The sequence below is a fragment of the Typopeltis vanoorti genome, chromosome 18 (assembly GCF_054136105.1).
Source record: "Typopeltis vanoorti isolate ZY-2024b chromosome 18, IOZ_Tvanoo_1.0, whole genome shotgun sequence".
NCBI lineage: Eukaryota > Metazoa > Arthropoda > Arachnida > Uropygi > Thelyphonidae > Typopeltis > Typopeltis vanoorti.
This window is the reverse complement of record NC_143566.1, coordinates 44,664,381-44,688,436: the sequence shown is the minus strand read 5'-3', so window position 1 is coordinate 44,688,436 and position 24,056 is coordinate 44,664,381. Positions and strand designations below refer to the sequence as shown.

Genomic DNA, 24,056 nt, shown 5'->3' with positions numbered 1-24,056 from the left:
GTTGTAAGATGCTTTTTAGGTGTGCTGAATTTTTGACAAAGGAGGGAGAATTGTTAGTGAGAGTGGCTAGTAGCTTCGCTAAATGTCTAGCCAGTTTGTATGTGGGACTATTTATACTGTCCACAATTGGGTGTAGGGGTCATATTAAGAAAAGTTAAGACAGTCATATTAAGAAAAAACTAGCACTTTTCTAGGACTCTAGTAATATATGATATTTTTTTTTTTTTTTTTTTTTTCAGATAGAGGGTGCCAAAATCAGGACTTTAGTCTTTGTGTTGCTGCTACAATTTTGTTTAAGTACACCATGTTGTTTTAGTCTTGCGTATTGTGACAAACAGTGTTTTTGTGCTCTGAAGATGCTGGTTATAATACCAGCGAAATATCAGCATCAAGTTAATAAATTAATTATTTACTTAGTTTCTGTGTTCTATTATACCGTTAAAATAATAAACAACATGTTCGACGAACACATAAGTCTGTCCACACGTTTAAGGGTTCAAGGAGTGGTTTGATAAACTTTGTGTTTCCTAAAAAAAGACCTCCCATGATGAGTCTTTTGACTCCATGGAAGCCTTGATAATAATAATAATACCACATGCAAGAGGATGATGACTTTTATGAAAATTATAAGCAGCAGGCTAGAATGGAATGCTTAGTCTGGGTATGAAAAGAAACCGGCTCTTCAAGCTGAAGCCAACTCACAAGAAAAAAATAACTCTTCTGAAAGCAGATGGTGTCAGGATGATAGATGCAGAACAGGATGTTGAACTTATGAGTGCCCTACTATCAACCTGGTGTATGCAACATTGAGTTCACAGCTACCTCTTCACTGAAGAAACTCAGATGTACGAAGAGGAAATATTAGAGCTGTTGCACAAACTGAATAACAGTTCAGAAATAGGGACTGATGGGATATCAGCACTGGTGCTAAAAGAGTGTTCAGCTGACTGGCTATTCCTTTGCCCAAGCTATATAATTTCAGTCTCAGATGGAAGATTCCACAGAAATGGAAAGAATGTATGATAATTCCATTGCACAAGGGTGTTGCAAAGACCGATGTATCCAACTATTGACCATTCAGTATCTCTCAGGAGTGGTGGTGAAGATTTTGGAAAAATTGGTTAGGTCTTGCATTCAGAAATTAGTTGACAGTAAGTCTCTACTTTACAATGAATAGAATGGGTTTACTAAGAGAAGGTCATGTTTTAGCAACTTAAATACATTCTATAATAATTTTACCATTGAACTAGACAAGGGAAATAGATACACCATGATACGTTTACATTTTTGCTAAGGCTTTTGTCAGAATACAGCATGGAAGACTGTTGCATAAATTGAAGAATATGGGTTCGGATTAGAAAATATTAGCACGGTTAAGAGATTGCTGACTGACAAATATCGAAAAGTGGTATTCGGGGATTTGTGTCTGCAAGATTTAAGGTAACTAGTGGTGTACCCCAAGGATCGGCCTTGGTCCACTGTTATTCATCTGTACAATAATGATATTGGAAAGGATTTCACAGGCAACATACAGCTATTTACTGATGATGCAGAGATAGGGGGTAATCAGGAATGCTGCTGATATTCAGTACTTGCAGAATGATTTGAACAGGTTGGAGTTGTGGGCATGGGAAAATGAATGTCAGTTCAATATCAGGAAATGTAAAGTCACATTAGATATCCAATGTTGTATTATATTGGTGGGATTATGCTAGAAGAACCTGATGAGGCTAGGGATCTCAGAATGTTAGTAGACAGCAAGTTGAAGTTCAGGGACCATGTAGCAAAGATTGCAAATACAACTCAAAAGATAATTGCAATGCTAAAACGAACTTTAACATGTAAAGGTAATGATGTCTTTTTTGCCTCTTTACAAATTCTTGATATGACCTCACTTCGACTATTGTATGTAGGTCTGGTCTCCTGGTTTCTGTTGTGATTCTGATACAGTGTATACAGTACAAAAGACAGTGTTAAAAATAATATCAGGATTTTGGAATACTGATTATGAAGAGAGATTGAGAATTTTCAGACTGCAGCAAACAGGAGAAAGAGGAGTCATATGATTGAGACTTATAAACTTCTGAATGGATTCAGGATTTCAGTTAATGGAATTTTTCATTTTATGGAGAGTGGGGAAAGAACAAGATGGCATCCTTGGAATCTGAGAATGAATGCTGCTAAGAAGGCGGTGAGGTATAGATTTTTCTTTCATAGGGTGGTACATGATTGGAATCTATTGACATTTCATCTGGTGTCTGCAAGCAGCGTGAATGAATTCAAGAATAAGTATGACCATCGGTGCATGTAGTATGTGGCCTCCCTCAATGAGTCCCTGACTCTCTGGAGGTCTCTCTTAATAATAATAATAATATTTGTTTTAATAAATTATGGAGACAACTACAGTGTTATTATAATAACATCAGTTTAATATAAACCAAAGTAATTACTTGATGTTTCACTCCATCCTGGCTGGCTGAGTTTTTAGCATATCTGCTCTCCAGGCAAAAGGCTGTGGGTTCAAATCCTGCCGTGGGCATGGATGTTTGTGTAGTCTGTGGAAATACTAGTGGTGGTAAATGGTGTGTTGGTGTAGTTGCGGTCCATTGGTGGATTGAGTGGTTGAGACAGAGTTGTAGAGCAGGTGCACTCCCTCGATGAGTCTTTGGACTCCCTGGAGGTGTCAAATAATAATAATAATATGTACAAAGAGACAAGTTACGTTACAATACACTTATTATGATAAAGTCCACACTCATTTGGTCAACTTGTAACTCTGCTATCCTGACCTCTGGTGGGAAAAAAAAAAAGTTGTTTCTAGTCTCTGGACGAATACTGAGTATGAAGAAAGGTTGAAAAGATATGATTTGCAGAGTCGAGTGAATAGGAGGAAAGTGGGTATTATTACTATTATTATAAATAAATTAACAATACCAAGAAATTATATACAAGAAGTCCTCGGTTTATGCCTCACTTCTGTTCCTGAAAAAACTGTTGTAAAACGAACCCAATTTTAATGGGAGCTACAAAGTTATGTTCTGCACAGTCAAAAAATATGCACATGAAGTATGTGTAACATTATTATATTTAAAGCTTTGATAATACATACATATATATTTGTTAAAATAAAATTATTAATAACGAAAACAAAACAAAATTATATACAAAAAATATGAAACTTCGAAAAGATATTTCATATTTCTATGTTGAAGTTCCTGGTTTCGGATCACCTGCATTTTTTTTGAAAAAGTATCCAGTGTTAACTGCCTAGATTTTATTTTTCTTTCTTTAAGGAGTTCAGTGTAAGGTCAAATAGATGCGATTACACTCCTATTTACGTTCGCACTCTATTCCCAATTGTGGTCCATTTCTCACAGTTCATCAGTCAATGTCTCTATGCTTGCAAGGATACTCTGTAAATCGGCTGTTTTTATCTCTCAGAGGACCTTCTTCGTTTTCTTTCTCCTCCTTTGGATGTTGACTTAATTGTTTGGCTAATTCTTTTAAGTCTTCATTGGAAAGCGGTTCAGACTTCTATCACATCTTCAGCTGTAATATCGTCCAATCCCACCTCTCACGCAAGCTTGATGACATCTTCAATAACATTCTCCTCTTGCTCTAATTCCTCGAAATCATGTATAAATGCTGGAAGAAGTTTTTGCCATGCTCCTTTTAAACACTTTGCTGACACTTCATTCCAAGCTGCCTTGATGTGGTTAATGCCCTTCAAAATATCAAATGACAGCCAATAGTCTTTAATAGTTTTTCCTGAAGTGTCCAAGACGTTTACCATTTCCATAAATGTTATACGGAAGTAATAGGCATTGAAGGTTGATATAATCCCCTGATCCATCGGTTACAAAAGCGATGTTGTGTTTTGGGGGGGGGGGGGGGCATGTAAACAATCTTGACATCCAATTTCTTACTTCAGCAAGGTTTTGAGGATGTCCAGGGCATTATCCAAAAGAAGCAATGCCTTGGCTGTGTTCGATCCTACTTTTTACTCCGATATATATTCTAACTGTTGATTGACTCCTCATTCAAACACAGAGAATATTTATTTTTAACTGTGCCACCCTATGTTCAAATTTGCATGATCAACGTTGAGGAATCAACCATCAACCAATCTATATTGTTACTAACTTAATTTTAGGCCGAGGTTCTCTTTATTATATAAGGTTCCCGCTAAGATTCGAATTATTTTAATGAGTGGTGCAATGAGGGAAGTCAGGCAAATACAAGATTCAATTCAAATAAAAATATTTAATGCAGTGTCACATGAATTTACATTAAACAAAGATTTCTACTTGGGAAAATACATTTAAACAATAATTAAGTTTTCATTGAGATACTAACAAACTACTCAGCTGAGTATAATAATTACGATTAGAACTTATGCTTACAGATTCTATTCTTCTTATTATCATGGATTCCTATCACAACTTCACTCTGATCAAAGTTATCATTCAATATAGTTTAAATATCAGCTCAGTTTAACTATTCAGAACAGTTATAAAATTTAAACCATCAGACATTCATTTGAAGAATTCAATGTTCTATCAACCTAGCAAAATAGTTCACAGAAATTTCGGTTTCTGATATTACATTAAGTTTTCTTACAACAGGCTTCTCTATATCACACTTTTAGTCTTGAACCATTAATCCAAATGGTACAATATTTGGCACGTCAAGAAGGAAATGTCTCACCACATCACACATTCAATCTCGAACAGTTAAATACAGCAATAAGGATTAAATTATGTTCACTGGAAATAAGTTTGCTACTTCACACTAGGCATAGAAAAGATAATCTTACCGGCATATCCTATGAACACACTTCAATTCTTGTTGACTTTCACTTTGAAACTACACAAACTTAAAGAAATCTTCTGTTTTCATAAATGATTAATAGACTCGGGAGAATATATCCTTTTGCACTGGTTCAACTTAACTTCCAATTTCTCTCTTTTCTTATTCTTATTATCCTTTGTCCTGCATTAATTCACTGCAAGACGATAGGAAATTATCATAGAATTAGAACTCTGAAAAAGGTAAGTCAAAGTGCCAACCGATTCTCCGTCCTTCCTATTCCGTTCATGCCATGTCATTCGGCCACCTTCCTTGCCTGTTTCCCTACTGTTCTGTCTCACTTCTTTTTCATTTCCCTCCAAAATCTGGTTCTAACTGGTTTAGTTGATATTAAACTCGCTTCTTGCATCCTGTATAGTAACACGCGCTAAGGCACGCGCTAGCTAAAATAACATAATCTCTCATAGCAGCCGATCAAGTGTTATCTTAAGGAATTTCCTGGATACATCAAAATTGCACATATTACAGTTTTTAACATTATATTAAAGGAATTAAATTCACAAAATAAATGATATTTTAATACATAGCTTTTCATAACCGTAATTTATCCCCAAAATATATAAATAAATAAATATTAATTAACATAACTTGAATGAAATTACATAAATAATATGTTATGAGTGTGAGACTATTTGTTTAAAAAAAACAAATTTTGCTCAGGGATTGGTAGATTATGTTGGACTCTGAATGAAGTATTAACATTTCCATTTCTCTTCATTCAGAATCCAACAGCTGGCAAATCATTTTCTTTACAGAAGCGAAGCATGGTAGGACAAAAATAATTTGTATACCAATCTATAAAAACATCTTGTGTAACCCAAGCTTTCTTGTTCCATTTCCAATAGACTGGCAGCATGGCTTTTAGACTCTTGAAGGCACGTGGTGTCTGTGAATGGTACACCAACATTGGTTTTAGCTTCAGAGGTCTGGAGACATTTACATCCAACAAAAGCGTAAGTCTATCTTTTGCAGCTTTAAAACCTGGAGCAGAATGTTCTTCACAGGAAATGAAAGTGCATGATGGCAATTTTTTCTAGTAGAGCCCAGTCTCATCAACATTAAAAATGTGATCAGGAGGATAACTTCTTTGTTCTACACAGTCTTGAAATTCTTTAGGAAAAGCAGCTGCTGCCTCACCACATAATTTGACACTGTGGCACTTACTTTGAGACTTAAATGTCATGACCCAACCTTTGCTTCCTAAAAATGTTTCTATGCTTCCATCTGTCTTTTTAAGATCCTCAAAAATTGTTTTTGCTTTCTCACTTTATCTCACTTACTTTCTCACTTATGCCTGCGTCAGAGGAATGTTTTTCTGATTCAAGTCATCCAGCCATAATGATAATAATTTTTCCATTTTTTTCATGAAGTTTACCCCTTCTATAACTTGCATGTTTTGCATTTAGTACTGCCGTAGATTGTTGTGCAGATTGTTGTGTACTGTTTTATTCTATCTGCATTTTTCATAATTGTAGTAACAGTTGATAGAGGTAAGTTCATACTTCTACAGACATTAGCATGTGTCTGCCCATCCTCCATTCTTCGAATCACATCCATCTTCTTTTCAAGTGTGATTGATTTCCACGCCTTCTTAACACCAAGTTCTGCTAACTTTTCTGCACTTCTTTTATCAGACATAGTATGTAATTACGTACTTTATCAATTTAAATACGTATGTATGTAAAAAAATTAAATAGAACAATTAGGTAGATTCAACAGTAAAACTAGGTTTGATACATATATGTTGTAGTAACTCGGTAAACATTCAAATACTAGAGTGCCTGCTAGCATCATTTCTTAGTCAGACCACACTACAGTAAGAAAGCATGTGCAGGCATCCGGCGTCATTGTGAATCAGTGTAAATTGAACCGTCGTAAACTGAAGGCTGCCTGTACTTGGTTTAATCCTTTATCCAAGTGTAAGCAAACAAAGTTTGCCTGAGATATTTTCGGGACTGAGGCAACTCGTATATACAAGCTAATGACTTCACATCACTTGCCTTAGTATCCCATTATGCAAAATGCATATCCTTACAGACATATATAATGCTATGCATTATGGGAAGGGTCACTACTAAGGCAAGTGATGTATTCATTAGCCTCTATATATGAATTAGTTCAGTCCTGAAAATACTTCAGGCACAAACTTTGTTTGCTTACACCTGGATAAAGGATTAAACCAAATATATAATTTCTTGGTATCTTTAATTTATAGTATAACCAAGTGGAAAAACTTCCAACAACTATCTCTAATCCAGAGTATATTAGTGTTTATTATCTTAAGACCCCATGGAGTTCCAGACTCATTTAGGAGGTCCCTTTAGTCATACACATAGATCATCATACCATGCCTTAAAAACATTCAAATGTTCTGTAGATGCCACTCTCTCTGGCAGTGCATTCAAATCATTCACAACTCTCCATGAAAAAACCTACTTCTCATTCCCTTGCTCACATTCTCATTATACAGGTTTAGGAATGATGTTTTATTCTCCCCAGTTTCCCAACAAACTGCATTATCTCAAAATTTTTTCATATTCAACCTTCCAGAGATCAGAAACAAACTTGAAAACCACGTGACCAAATCAGTACAAGTAGTCCATATTTGGACTAATCGGAGCCTTATACAATGGAACAAGAATCTCATTACTTCTACAAGTCAGTGTCCTCTGCATAATTGTCAGAATTCATTATGTTGTCCTCACAATTTTGGCAGTATGCCCTTGGAATTTTAGATTGTTACTCACCAGCATCCCAAGATCTCTTATTTCTTTCGCCTCCAACAATATATCTTCACCAAGAGTAAGTTCTACATCCCATCTTTGTTTCTCAAATTTTAAAACGTTATATTTCACAATATTGAACTGGCATTCTCCCTCCCATGCCCATTCACTCAGTCTGTTCAAGTCCTTGTATGACCACAACATCTGCTCTACTCCTTATAGTTCCTCCCAACTTTGCATCATCTTCAAACAATTTAATAACTCATTCAAATTTTCCACAACATCCATAACATGTAGGTTAAACATTAATGTCTGTTTAAGGGACATTAATTCTTGTAGACAGGCTTATACGTTGGTTATGCATTTCTAAATCACTTAGGGAATTGAAACAACGTAGGTCCGAATATAAATTAAATTATACTTTAATAAATATTTCTGATATTTTGGCAATGTCACATTGCCATTTTCAAAAGGAACTTACAAAAAGGCAGTTGCACACAGGCACTAAGAATACAGTAACTGAGAATGAAGATATGAAACTATCGTTCTCCTAGAAGTCCTGATGGTGCCCTCTGGTGGGCTAAGTAGGCGTTCTTGGCCGTTGGGCTGAAGGTCTGCTGATGTATGCCTCCCAAATTTGGGGCAGTCGCATACAACCAAATTTGTTGAGGTTTGGAGAGTTTCTTAGGGCAGAGGCTGATTCCATAAATAATCTTTCGAATTTATATTTGCTCCGGTGTATTACTGTAGCTTTTTTCCACCGTATTCTGTGGCGAGTATCCAGAGCATGGTCTGCAAGACCAGAATGGCTGTATTTGTAAAACCGGATGTAGTCCTTGTGTTCAGAAATTCTGATATTCGCTGTCCTGCCTGTTTGGCCAAAGTACGACAGTTTACAACTGCAAGGGACCTGGTATACACCAGGTAGGTCTAGGGGAAGTGGTTGGTCTTTGGTAGAGTAGATAAGGGATGCCAATTTTCTGTAAGGCCTGTAACAGGAGGTGAGGTCATGTTTTTTTAGAATTTTGGTAATTTTTTCTGAGGTGCCTCGGATGTAGAGAATGGTAATAGATTTAGAGTAATCTTTTTTGTGGAGGGGGGGAGGAGGGGGGGCTGTGGTTTGTAGGTTTTTAAAAACTTCTAGGAGAACGATAGCTTCATATCTTCATTCTCAGTTACTGTATTGTTAGTGCCTGTGTGCAACTGCCTTTTTGTAAGTTCCTTTTGAAAATGGCAATGTGACATTGCCGAAATATCGGAAATATTTATTAAAGTATAATTTAATTTATATTCGGATCTACGTTGTTTCAATTCCCTAAGTGATTTAGAAAAGGGACATTAATGCAAACCCTGATGCAAACCACTAGTGACTTTCCTCTTCCAGGATATTGCCCCCCCCCCCATACACAACTTGTTGATATCTATTAGACATTGAATCGCTAATCCAATGCACTGGTCTAATATCCTGCCCTAACTACTCTAGTTTGACTATCAACGCATTATGCAGTAATCTATCAAAAGCCTTTGCAAGGTCTAAATATACTACTGTGTATCCATCTCCCATGTACAATGATGCTGTCATCTTATTATAATAGGTAAGTAGATTACAAAAATATTACCTTCCTTTAGCAAATCTCTGCTATACAACAAAGATAATACCATTGTTTGAATGCTAATTCTCACCAGCCTTTCCAGCACTTTAACTACAACACCTGACACTCATGAGATGCTTGTTTGAGAAGTCATGAAACAAAAGGTTACTTCCAAAAATGGATGCATGTGGAAGTATAAAGCGAGTTATTATAGGAAGCTCTGTAGTTAGTTAGCATCAGTACATTGGTTAGATGAGCTGAGCAGAAAAGATGTTGACAATACATGGAAACTCATAAGGCAGTATCCGACAAAAGCAATTATAACTGCATACAAGAGTTAAGTGGGTAAATAGAGTAAGAGTGAAATGGATGAACAGTGAAATCAAGCAAGCTGTGCTGGAAAAGAAAGTGTTATGGAGGAGGTACAAGACAGTTGGTGGTGATCAGATCCATGGAGTATAAAGTGCAGGCTAGAAAGGTGTGGAAAGTTTATTTTTCACTTGGTTAGACTATAATAAATTTAGTTTAATCCTTTATCCAAGCGTGAGCAAACAATGTTTACGCCTGAAAGTATCTTCAGGACGGGGGGTACTTTCAGGTGGTACTTTCGGGCGCAAACTTTGTTTGCTCACACTTCGATAAAGGATTAAACTAAACTTATTATAGTCTAACCAAGTGAAAAATAAACTTTCAACATCTTTCTCTAAATCCAGAGTAATTTAATAAAAATGTGGCACACCTTTTGGAAACTCCTATAGGTAGAGATGACCTTGCTATTGCTTCTGCCTGGTATCTCCACGTCTGGGCCTGGCTCCCACTGAAGAGACCTCAATAAAGGTCAAAACTAGTCTGGATAGTGGCCCTTCCCTTAATGCATAACATTATACATACCTGCAAGGAGATGTGTTTTGCATTATGGGAGATACTGAGATAGGAGTGATGTAAGCTTGCTCCACCTTTGCAACGAGTTGCCCGGTGTTGTACCACCTTACCCTGAAGATACTTTCAGGCGCAAACTTTGTTTGCTCACATTTGGATAAAGGATTAAACTAAATTTATTATAGGCTAGAAAGGTGACGATCATGGTAAAGAAAGAAAAGTTCAGTATGAGAGGAGATTGGCTAGTTAGGCCAATGTTAACTCGAGGGAATTTTTCCGCTATATGGCAAGCAATGGAAAGAATAATTATGGCAGGCTAACACTGGTGGATAGTCATGGCAGCAGAATGATAGCTGCAAAGGATATAGTGGAATTATTGAACAAGCATTTATCAGCGTATATCATACTGGTGTAAATGATGCCATTCAATATATAGAAGGGAGAGAAGTATTAGGAGAACTGCAAGTGAAATAATCAGAGGTGTATCAGGTGTTGATTAAATTAGATGTTAATAAGGTTGTTGGAATGCATAACATATCACCATGTATTCTTAAGGGATATGTACCACAGTTGGCTATGCCCTTGACCTGGTTTTTTAATGAGAGTCTTGCAGTGGGTAGGGTTCCTAAGGTGTAGAAAGAAGGCAAAATAGTACCACTCCACAAGCATGGTTCTAAGACATGGTATTATAGACCAGTCTGTATAATTGTAGTTGTGATCAAAGTGTTAGAGAGAGAGAGAGAGAGAGAGAGATTGATAAGGAAGTGAATACAGGATTGGGTTGAAGGACATAGCATTCTTTATGATGATCAACATGGATTTGTAAAGAATTGGTCCTATTTTAGTAATTTACTTGCATTTTATGATAAGGTAACAAGTGTGTTAAATAAGGGAAAATCATATACAGTGATATTCTTGGGCTTTGCAAAAGCGTTTGATAGATTACCACATGATAAGTTGGTGTACAAGCTCCTGAGGATGGGAATAGATAGTATGTTGGTTAGATGGATTGGAACGATACCAGTAGGTTGTGTGATAGAGCAGTGTCTCAAAAAAGGAGGGTAATCAGTGGTGTGCCCCAGGGTTCTCTTCTAGGGTCCCTGCTGTTTAACTTGTTTGTAAACGATATATCATGGGGACTGACTGGGAATCTTCAGTTGATTGCTGATGATGCAAAGTTGGGAAGAATTATAAGTAGCACTGCTGATGTTAATTTCCTTCAGGAAGATTTGAATAGACTTACTAAAATAAAGGGCCAAAAGATTTCAGTTCGGCAATGCAAAATTATATAAATCAAGTGGAATATTAAATTCAGCTTTATTTCAAATCCAAGTAGAAACTATGAAAGTTTTATAAAAAAAAGTTGACCAGATTGCTTATGGGAATACACCATATTTCGCATATTTCGGCTTTGAAATAATGCTGGATTTAATATCCACTTAATTTATATAATTTTGCATCGCTGAACTAAAGCCCTTTGGCTCTTTGTCTTAGTCAGTACTTTATGCACCAACCGAGAGTTCACTTATGAAAAATACACCTCTCCGACACTTCAAGTTCCTTAGTACTGAATGAGAGTTTTTGCTCTCTTAAGGTTTCTGCCTGTTATTTCTGAAATTTGTCGACTGTGCCATTGTTATATCCTTACTTTCATATAATGTTATTTCGTAAGTCATAAGTTCAATCTTATTATACATTAATTTACTGTCTCTAGAATCTATCCTTTTGCTTACTCAAAACTGTGTACAATCAAAGGCCTACCGGCTACTCTATTATTATGGCGCTATCTCTCTATATTATATCTTATTCTACCTCTATAATAACTCTCCTTCTAATTTATTGTCGTGTTCCTAAAATACTAATTCAGATTTATTTCCTCTTCGGATATTGGCAAAATTTATATTTCGCTGTGCCAGCCAATATCCTATAACAGAAGAGACTCTTGTTCAGGGAAATAATTCAAAACTTAAAAGGATGCACACAATAATTTATCTCACGCTAGCGCTGTGCAGATTCAGTTAGCAGTCGTAGACCGAATCTCACTTAAACAATTATATCTAAATTCCTTCCCGCCTAAAAGGTTCAATTATATAAGTGGTGGTTTGAATTCGTAATCAGGCATAATTCAGGTATAAGGTACAAAGCAAACATGTTTATTGGAAAAACATAAAACATTTTACAGTTATTTAAGTTTAAATACTCAATGGATCAAAATTCACTCTAAGTTAAGGGTTATACTAAATCACAATGAATCAGAGCAAATTAAATCCTTCAATTATGAAAGGATTAGGTTTAAGCACAATATTACTACTTTCACAAATTACTCACAGAATACTTATTGAACACTTTCATTAATACTCTATCAATGATTACCTTAATTCTAAATTTCATTTTAAGCAAGTCTAGTCATTCACAAATTACTGCCTATTTAACAACTCCTCTTTGCTCCACAAGGGCTTAATTAATTCAGTCAAATTCTCACTAAAAGTTCTCTACTAGTGTCCTTTAGTTACAACACACACAAATTTCCTTTTCTTCTAAACAAATTTGTAACATAGAACGAAAACTCTTACATTACCGGATCTTTCAGATTTCATGCCGCCATCTCATGTAGGTCTGGATTACCATACTGCATATTCTTCGGCTGTCTTTGCGCCTGGCGATGTACCACGCTTTTTCTTCTAATCGTTTCCGACTGTTGCATGCTGTCTACCGCTTTGCAGGAAACTTTCTCCAATGGGGCATTCTGCTAAGGCTCGATTCCACATGAGCCGTCATATCGCGATCAGCTCTGCTTGAAAATCTTCGAGCATTCTCAAGAAAAGAACCTGCTGTCCGTCATTACCGTAGAGGACCCACCACTCTCTCACGATTCCTCCGACCAACTCCCCCTAAAACTCGAATCCGGCACTCCAAGATCAAAAGGTCAAAAGGCCACTTAAAACGGTGTGCTTCGTCTTTTTTTCACCCTATTCGGGTGCCCTCTATTCAATGCAGTTTTCACCCACGAACCCCATCGTTCATGCCCCTTGGGTGATCCTACACTCTCGCTAACCTGTCCGGTTACATTATTCTAGGAAGGCGCTCTGACGTCATATTTCCGCGTAGGTATAGCCTCCATCGCTACGCTCGACTCATACCGATTATACGCGATTATTCCGGATTACTATTATAAACTTTTCTCAGAATTTCGCAAGGTACTAGACAGCTTACTTGGGAATTACAAATAACCTAACAATAACTCTCACTATATGGCACACATGGACTACAATTATTACAAAACATAAAATAATACTTTATAATTATTAGCTGATGTGCAGATATCTCCTTAACAAGTAGTAGTTTGTCATGTTAAATCCTGAATAAAGAATTTACTTGTAAAGCTCTGCATTCAGGATCTAACAATATCCACTTAATTTATATAATTTTGCATCGCTGAACTAAAGCCCTTTGGCTCTTTGTCTTAGTCAGTACTTTATGCACCAACCGAGAGTTCACTCATGAAAAATACACCTCTCCGACACTTCAAGTTCCTTAGTACTGAATGAGAGTTTTTGCTCTCTGAAGGTTTCTGCCTGGTCTCTGAAGAGAACAACCAGTTCGAAACAGCTGTCAGGCCAGTGAAACCTTATCAAAATGGATCAGTAAAAGGCAAATATCTGGATGCTTGGGCAAGCACTCATGTCTTCTATGTGGTACACTCTAGGACAACTTGTGAATTTTGGTGATTGTATTCCTGTAAGCTCTCTGGTTTTTTTAAGAAACTTTCATAGTTTCTGCTTTTGGCTTTGAAATAATGCTGGATTTAATATCCACTTGATTTATATAATTTTGAATAGACTTTTTACTTGGACAAAAGAGTGGAGTTGTTGTTTAATATCAATAAGTGCAAAGTGTTGCGTTTTGGAGTGAAGAAATATAAGGCTGTGTACTATATTGTTTTGCTGTACTACACGAAGTGGATGAGATTCAAGAATTGGGAGTAATGGATGACAGTAGACTGAAGTTTAGAGGGAATATTGCTAATGTTGCAAAGGCTGCACATCATACTGCTGCTATGATAAGAAGTACTCTAACATGTAGGGATAAGGAAGTGATTGTTTACTATATAAGGCACTGTCAGACCACACTTGACTATTGTGTTCAAATTTGGTCACCTGATTTTCAATATGATGTGGAGACATTGGAGAGGTTCCAGAGGTGAGTGACTAAGACAATTTCAGAACTTTGGAATGCTGGCTATGGAGAGAGGTTGAAGAAATGTGGAATGCAGAGTTTGGCTTATAGGAGGAAAAGGGATAATATGATAGATACATTTAAGTTAGTGAGGGGATTTTATCAGCTTAATCCAGAGGGGATTATAAAAAGAGTAGAAGGTGAGAGAGGAAGAACCAGAGGTCATTCCTGGAAGTTATGTAAAACTGTGGTGAAGAAAGGTGTGGGGAGTATATTTTTTTCATGGAGGATTGACAGTGAATGGAATGCATTACTGGACTGGATTGCTAATGCAAGGAGTGTTAAAGAATTTAAAATTCTATATGATAAATATGTTGTCAGTTGAATGAACTTCCCATGATGAGTCTGCTGACTCTGTGGAGGGTGTAATAATTATTATTATTATTAGTTTGACACTTCAAACTAATAAGGGATCCAAGGACTCATTGAGGGAGGGTACCTGCTCTACAGCTCAGTCTTCACCATTCAATCACCAACTGACCGCAACTACACCAACGCCATCTATCTCCAACCATCAGCACTGGTATTTCCACAGACAATCACAAACATCCATGCCCACGAGTGGGATTCGAACCTGCAGCCTTTTGGCTGGAGAGTGGATACACTATCCACTCGGCCAACCAGGCCAGCATAATAATAATAATCATTTGATGCTTGAATTCTCTCACCTCCTATATGAAGAAGCAGTATGATCTCTGCTTCCTTCAACTCCTGGGGAACTTTATTCAGTGTTATTTCACTCATATTAAACAAATTTGTCAAACCAGATGTCGTCTCCCTAGCACATTCCTTTAAAATATGCAGTGAGATATTATCAAGTTCCACATCCTGATTAATATCAAGTTTGCTTAATTCACCATATACCTCTTGCTCACTCATAGGCATTCTCTCCTCCTAATCCACTGATCTCAAACTTGACATGTCGCATTCACAAGGATGAAAGACCTTTATGAACTGCGCATTAAATATCTGAACTGTATCCTCCAATTTCTCCAATGAATTCCATCCTACTATAATCATTCTTATTTTTGTTAACTATATATTGAAAGAACTCCCTGGGATTTTTTTGACTTCATTATCTAACTTCTGCCATACTGATCTTTTGCTACCTTTACGAATCGAGTTACCCTTGCTGCCCATTCTTTGTAATCCTCATGGAATTGATTATTACCACTCCCCTTATGATATCGCTTCATCTCTTCGTAGTATGCTTAATCTCTCCATTCATCCATTTCATACACAGACCTTATTTAACCTTTTGACCTTTGGATTACATTTAGACATTGCTTCTACTATATAGTTGTTGAATATCACCCACTCAGGCATTGATCTCCTTTCTACTGAGCTCTTCATCCCATGCTACATCTGCAAGCTGTCTCCTGAGCTTCTTATAATCACCATCATTGTAGTTCCATGTATACCCTTTCCTCATGGAAGTCTTTGCATGGTTGGCAACCACCCAGGTAATCATTTCATGTCACTTTCATTAGTTGGAGCGAGATTCGAAATCTCCTATTATAATAATAGGAGATTTCGTCCTCTAAGATCAAATCTAAGATCCAAAATTGTCATGTGCCTTCTGTTACATACTGCTTAAGGTAGTTGTTCCACAGAAAATCAAGAAACTCATTTTTAATCTTTTAGACTTTACTCTCATGCACTTTCACTTCTTTCAGTAGTAGCTGTTAAATATCCTCTTTCATTCTTTACTGCCAACTTTTAAATCATTTAGACCTGCCAAATTTAGGATACGATAAATTAATTCTTATTAGAAAATGTGAAATTTAATGTTATTATGAGGGATTATTATTTTTATTATTATGATTCATGCTTCCATGGAGTCAAAAGACTCATCCTGGGAGGCCCACTCTAGAAAACACAAAGTCTATCATACCACTCCTTGAACTTATTGACTGTTTGTGCTCTCCCCACTCTATCAGGCAGTGCATTCTGTGGTTCATTCACTCTCCATGCAAAGAAACCACTCCTCACCCTTTTGCTCACAGCTTCATTTTGTAACTTCCAGGGATGGCCCCTTATTTTTCCTTCTTTCCCCCATTCCACCAAATGAAAGAAATCCCCAGTGTCAATCCTATAACTACTGTCAATAGTTTAAAAGTATCAATCATATCACCTCTCCTTCTTCTATCTACCAAACTCTGCAGTCCACATTCCCTCAGCCGATCCTCATAACTAACATTGTACAGTCCTGATACCATCCTTGTTATCTGCCTCTGCACCCTTCCCACAGTTCATTTATCCCCTTCAAATCCTAAGGAATTCTAATCCAAATTTGAGAAAAATAGTCCAAGTGTGGTCTGATCAAGGCTTTATACAACAAAATGATAACCTTTTATCTCTGCAGGTCAGTGTCCTTCTCAGGATTGCAGTAATCCTCTGGGTTACCTTCACCATCTTTGCAATATGTTCTCTGGATTTCAGGTTTCTATCAATCATCACTCCCAGATCCATTGCCTCCTCTACTTCCTCCAGTTGGAGGCACCTCCAACAGAGTATGCGGCCTCCCATCAATGTATCCCAAACTTCAAGACTTTACATTTTGCTGCATTTAACCGAAGTCCCCATTCATTTGCCCATCTGTCCAATTTCACATTGGATTGACAATATTTTAAAAGGTATGTAAGGAAATATTCAAATGTTTGCTAATGATTCAAAGTTAGAAGTAAGATTATGATGGATTAATATGATGAATATGTAAGTTTCTGTGGTATAGAAGATTTGTAGAAAATTTTTGGTATTGAGACTGCATGTTTGTATACATATAACAAGTTTAATAAAATGAGCAATATAACCCTACAAGACTTATGAAACTTGAAGCGTTATATTGTTCATATTAAACTTGTTATATGTCTACAAGCATGTGGTCTCAATACTGAAAATATTCTACAGATTCATCTGACATCTGACAAACAGTAAACAGTTGAATCGAGATTCCAGTTCACTGCTGCTAAGTGTGAAGTTTTATAGTCTCCATTGATTGGTGCTATTTTCTGTATACTTCTTTTACTTCAGTGTTTATTCTGTAATACTGAATTCCCCTTAATACATTGTGTTACTTTTTCATATTTGCATTATTATGTAGCTTTTTTTTTTCAATATTTAATATACATATTGTGTTAAAAATTTGTTAGTGATTTATAGTTGTTTCTTGGATATAAAATGTTTCAGTCAGAATGTAATTTTTATTCCAGGTAATCTTCTAGGGCTCAGTATGAACAATCTTGGTAGTCTGTTAAAACGACCATCAGGTTCTGGAGAACAAAACTTGCTTTCCATTGTGCCTAGTGTTATTATAATTGAATATTTAAAGAAGATTAATCAGTTAACTGTAGATATTAAGAACAAGGCAATCAAATTATTGCAGGATGGTAAGTTTTCTCTAAAATTTACTTGCACTTTTTCACATTTTGGGAGAAATTCTTCATCTAAATCTATCCAGAGTTATATTTTAATGATTTCAAAGAATACCTGATTACTTAATAAAACTGACCAACAACATGAATCACTCTTTTAAATTAAAAAACAAAACAAAACAAAAAAAACATAATAATAATAACACGGCATTATTGAAATGAAATATAAATGAGATAATATACATATCAGAACCTTACTGCACTACTTGACTAAAAAAAACTCTGAAAACACAAATAATGATTTTAAATTAAGGGGATATTAAATCCCACATTGTTTTAAAACCGAATACGAAACTCGAAGATTGGAATCGGAGAGTTTCAGATTTTCAGATTACTTTATATTTAAGTAACAAATAATAATAATTACCAAATGATACGAAGGTCCCAAGACTGTTGTAATTTCCTTTCATACCAGGTTTTGCATGATGTAGCGAGCAAGTACTTTTCCAATCAATTTGGTGTAGGGTGTTAAGAGCATGATCTGAGAGGCTTGCTTCACCAAAATCATACAAAAACCTGGTATGAACAGAAATTTAAAGAAGCCTGTGAAATTTTGATTAACCACCCTAATCTTAACAATAATGGTGGCATAAAAATCCCAAGAATTTGGATGGTACACTTTCAGCCCAGAGTTTCTTGCAAACCCTGACTTTAGGACTCTGAGCAATTTTTCAGCTTTTATTGGCCACTATCCATGTCAGTTGGTTGTCATTTATATGTATACTTATATAAGTAATCTTTTATTTTATTTATTATTTATTAATTTTTTCCTTTTTGTAAACATGTTGCTCTCTAACTTAATTTAATTTTGAAACCTAATAGAATACAACAATAATAATAGGACTCTAGCTTTGATGTAGTAAAGTTTTTTTTTTTCCTTTCACTAGAGGTCAGGCCAATAGTTGTAACAGTTGGTCAGTAACTTTAACATGCCATGTAGATTGTAGTGCAGCTTGTTTTTTTGTATATATATGTGTATACTCCAGATGATGGCCTTAATGTGAAGGTCGAAATGTCGAGTGTTTATTTTGGTTTATATTAAACAAAAGTTTTACTCTAACATGGTAGTTGTTTCTATAATTCTGATCACCGTGCAAGCATGAAGAAAAGGTTTTTGTAATCTACTTACCTATTACAATAAAATGACAGCAGGATTGGACATGGGAGATTGATACACAGTAGTTTACTTAGACTTTAAAAAAAGCTTTTGATAGAATACTGCATGATAAGTTGATAGTCAGGATGGGGTTTGATATTAGACTAGTGTATTGAATGGAGATTGGCTGTGTGATAGGTATCAGCAAGTTTTGAGGGGGTGGGCCCTAAGAGAGGAAAGCGACTAGTGTTATGTCTTGGAGTCTGTTTTGAGTCATTATTGCTTATCCAGTCCAGTATGTTAATGATATTGCGTAAGATTAGAATGGGGATATTCAGTTGTTTGCAGATGATGCAAAGTTGGGATGAACTATGAGAAGTAGAGCAGATGTTGTGCCCCCCCCACTCTTATAAGAAGGCTTCAATAGACTGAGTGAATGGATGCAGGAGTGGGAATGCCAGTTCAATATTGCAAATTGGAAAGTTTTAAAATCTGGAAAACAAAGATGGGATGTAGAATTTACTCTTGGTGGGTATATATTGTTGGAGATGGAGGAAATAAGAGATTTTGAGGTGATAGTGGATAAGGATCTAAAATTTAGAGGACACATTTCCAAAATGGTGAGGACAATGCAATAAATTATGGCAATGATGATGATGAGGACACTGACTTGTAGAAGTAAGAAGACTCTGTAAGAGATATTTGTTCACTTGGTTTTCAAAAGGATGAAGAAATGTTGGATAAGGTCCAGAGGTGATTGGCTGAAATAGTTAGTTTCTGATCACTGAAACGTTGAATATGAAGAAATGTTGAGGATGCAATTTACAGGGTCTGGTGGATAGGAGAAAGACGTTTGATAAGATAGAGACATACAAGTTTGTAAGGGATTGTTATAGGATTAACGTTGAAGAGGTTTTTCATAAAATGGTGGAAGATTTGGGGAGAACAAGAGATCATCCCTTGTAGTTGTATAAGATGTAAGCAAAGGAGTGAGAAGCAGATTTTTTGAATGGAGAGTTGTGAATCATTGGAATGCATTGCCTGAGAGCATAGTGTCTACAGAGAATTTGAATGTGTTGAAGGCATGGTATGATGAGCTGTGTGTGTATGAGAAAAAGGACCTCCTAAATGAGTTTGTGATTCCATGGCATCTTAGGATTATAATATTAATAGTATTTTGTGAAGGGTTGTGCCTAAGTAATTTGCTCAGTTTTTATAATATAGGGAAATGGTTAATGAAATGGTAGCTATCTGTGTGGATAATTAACAAATGAGAATGGGCTGGAATTTTTTGATTTAGCCAACTACATTTTTTTATTGGCTTAAATCAGTGATTTTTAAACTCTGGGGCACACCACAGCATATAGGTGTGAGACCCTTTCTCGGGGAAGAGGGGGCACAAAGCAATATTCGATACTATTGTTTATTTTTATTAAACATTTTAATGAAATATTTTTATTCTCATTAATATACTAATATACCCTTTTGAAGACTCTCATGTTTAACCTGAGTCTTGCTACTGGGTAAGTCCCTGTAGGATGGGAAGCAGAAAAAGAAGATGAAGGTGGAAAAAATTGTTCTGTTACATAAAGGTAGAGGATAAGACTGAGGCTGCAAATTATGCCAATCTTTGTGTGTCTGGAGTTGTGAATGTGTTAGAGAGATTGGTGAGGAAAAGGATTCAGAAATGGGTTGGTTATAGGCTTTGATCAGGCTACATAAAGACTACTGTGCACAAATTTTGTTGCCTGATTTTCAAGGAAATGAGGATGAATTGGAGAGTGTCCATAGAAGGTTTACTAATTCAGTGTCAGGTCTGTGGAATGTCATACACGAGGAGAGATTGAGGGTGTGCCACTTGCAGAGCCTTGTGAATTGAAGAAGAAGAGGGAATTTGATTGAGACATAAAAGTTGGTGAGGGATTGTTACCAGATTAATATGGAGGAGATTTTTCAGAGAGTTCTGAAAAATCTCCTCCATATTAATCTGGAACAAGAATTAATCCTCTAGAACAAGAGGCCTCCCTGGAAGCTGTATAAGGAGGTTGTGAGCAGTGGAGTGGGAAACAGTTCTTTGCTTGGAGAATGATTGGTGGTATGGAATGCATTGCCTGAAAGTGTGATGTCTGCAGAAACTGTGAATGGGTTTAAGGTTTGATTACCTTTTTTGCATGAAAGAGTACAGACCTCCTGTGATGAGTTCTTTAACTCTATGAAGTCATATATTAATAATAATAATAATTGTGTACTATCAAAACTGTAAGAACATCTTAGTTTTACTAGTATAAAATATACTAAGAAAGCTATAAGTCAGCATTGTTTTATTAAAAGTGTAGGGGATATCTTCTTCTTCTTTGGTCATCAATCTGAAGATTGGTTAGTTATAGCAGCACATCATAACATTCTGTCTTGTGACCTCCTTTTTATCTCTTCATAACTCTTAGCGCCAGGTAGCACCATTATGTTATTTATATATGAAATTCTTGGTTTGCCTCATAGCCTCTTTCCTTCTACAGTCCGCTCCATTATTTCTGTAATCAGTCCCCCATGCCTCAGATGGTATCCAATTAGGCTTTTTCTTCTCTTATTGATGTGTTTCATTAGTGACTGCTCTTCATGAACTATATTTAGAACTTCTTCATTACTTTTTTCTTTATGTCCAACTAATTTTCATCATCTTTCTCCAGCACCAAATTTCAAATGCCTCCAACTTTTTTATGTCTTGTTTTGCTAGCATCCAGGCCTCACAAGCATATAATGCAATGCTCCATATGTATGTTTTCATTAGCCTTTTTTTTGAGCTTGGTGCTAAGTCCTTTACTAGTAAAAATGTTTCTTCTGTTGTAGAATGGCTTTTTTGACCAAGATTATTCATGCTTTAATATCTGATTGGTTTCTTCCATCTTCTGTGATAAGATTTCCAAGATATTTAAAAGAGGATACCTGTTGTATTAGGTTATTATTTATTTCCAGGTTTATATTCATTGGATTTCCTTTACTTGTAATTAATAGTTTTGTTTTTTTATAATTAAATTTTAGGCTATTGTGTGAAAAATTCTTCCATCTTTGTCAGGGTGTATTTCAATTTGTCTTCATTATCAACTATAACTGCTGTATCATCTGCAAACCGTAGCCAGTTAATATCGGTTCTATTTATCTTAATTCCTGTTTCTATTCTTTCAATTTATTTATTGCATCTTCAATATAGAGATTAAACAGTATGGGTGAAAGAGAGCACCCTTGTCTTACACTTCTGTGTATTCTTGCTATTGCGGTTTTTGTTTTATTGCTGACTGTTTCTATTAGGGCTTCTTGATGCTTGTAAAGATTAAGTATGAGCCTTCTATCTCTCCAATCTACCTTTATTGTTTTTAGGATGTGAAACATTTAGTTCTAGTCAATACTATCGAAGGCTTTTTTTCCAAGTCAAGAAAGACTATCAAAGTATTTTGATTCTTCTCAAATCTTCTTTTGATAACTGTTTTTAGAGCTAGAATTGCTTCTCTTGTCCCCTGCTGTTTCCTGAATTCAAACTGGTAATTGCCAATATACTCTTCAGCCTTCTTTGTTAGTCTTTTCTGTATAATTTTTAGTAGTATTTTCAAAGCATGTGATATTAAGCTTATTGTTTGATGATTTTCACACTTGTTTGCATTATTTATTTTAGGAATGGGTATGATGGAGCATTGTGTAAAATCTTTGGGAATGATCGTCGTTTCATATATATCTTTATGATCTTGAAAACGTATGACCTAGTTATGTTTCCTGAATATTTTATTAATTCTGAGGGGATGTTATCAACGCCTGGTGGCTTGTTAGCCAACAATTCATTTAGTTCCTATTCAAATTCTTCTTTTAATATAGTTGGACAGATTTCTTCTACATCAAGTCTTGTTTCATCTTCTACAGCCTTCGCATCTGGATCTTTTCGCTATATAGATCTTCTAAGTACTCCTTCCATCTTTTTGGAATTTGTTCCTTATCTATAAGTATGTTCCCCTGTTTATTTTTGATAATTGTAATTTTTGTCTTTTTTTTTTGCTGGCTTATTCCTTTTATAATTAATTATCCCCCATGCCTCAGATGGTATCCAATTAGGCTTTTTCTTCTCTTATTGATGTGTTTCATTAGTGACTGCTCTTCATGAACTATATTTAGAACTTCTTCATTACTTTTTTCTTTATGTCCAACTAATTTTCATCATCTTTCTCCAGCACCAAATTTGAAAAAAGGTAAAAAAGGGTATATGTGGAAAAAGGGTATATGTGGAACTACAAGGGGGGTGATTATGAAGAGCTCAGGAGACAGCTTGCAGGTGTAGCATGGAATGAGGAGTTAGCTGGAAAAGAGATCAAAGTTTTACTAGGAATAATTAAGTATATATGCGTAATTGTTTAAGTAAGAGCGGCTGTAAACGTTGTACGCTACCGATAGTATTAGTGTGGGTTTTTTTTTCTTGCTTAAACTAAATACGAAAACGTTAATATTAGACCTAGTAACCTGCAGAGAAAAAAAAATGGCGGCTGCATTGTCATTCCATGATTTTAATTTGGATTTCAGTAGGTTCGTTAAGTGTGAGGTCTGTTATATGTATTCCTTCGATTACATAAATGATTTGTGGATGTTTAGTGCGGATGGAAGAAGGGTGTGTGCGAAATGTGACCTGAACGAGGAATTGATGAATGCGAATATGAAGTTGATGACAGAAAGTGCTAGTACCGATTGTGTCGTGAGTGCACGTTTGAAAGAGAATGGCGAGAAAGACAGGCGAAAAAATGTTAAAAAATCAGGAAAAAAGAAAAAGAGCGATTTGACAACCGTAACGGATGTTAAAAGGGACGAAAGTGAGGCGGAAAGAAACGAAATTGAGAGAACGAATGAAAGTAGAAATGGCGTGGTGCAGAAACCGCAAGTAAAAAAAATCGAAAGAATGAATGATAGCAAAAAAAGAATGACTGATGGCGAAAGTTGGACGCATGTTGGAACGAAAGTACTAAACCAAAGAAAGATGAATGACAGTAAAAGTGAAAAGAATGATAGCGAAAGTTGGACACATGTTAGTCCGAAAGTACGGAAACAAAGAAAGATATGTGAGAGTGAAAGTGAGAAGAATGACAGTGAAAGTTGGACGTATGTTGGACCGAAAGTACGGAAACAAAGAAGGATGAATGAGAGGGAAAGTGAGAAGAGAGGGTCGAGAGTTAGAAAGTTAGAAAGATTTAATGAT

The 24,056-nt window shown here is 35.9% G+C and overlaps 1 protein-coding gene across 1 annotated transcript in view; it reads left to right on the top strand.

Moving 5' to 3' along the window:
- Positions 1-24,056, top strand: part of LOC150096624 (CD109 antigen-like) — a 930,782-nt gene that overhangs the window by 601,280 nt on the left and 305,446 nt on the right. The window contains exon 24 of the mRNA XM_090407963.1: positions 17,512-17,688. Within this exon, the coding sequence (XP_090264089.1) occupies positions 17,512-17,688 (177 nt within the window). The remainder of the gene's footprint in view (positions 1-17,511; positions 17,689-24,056) is intronic.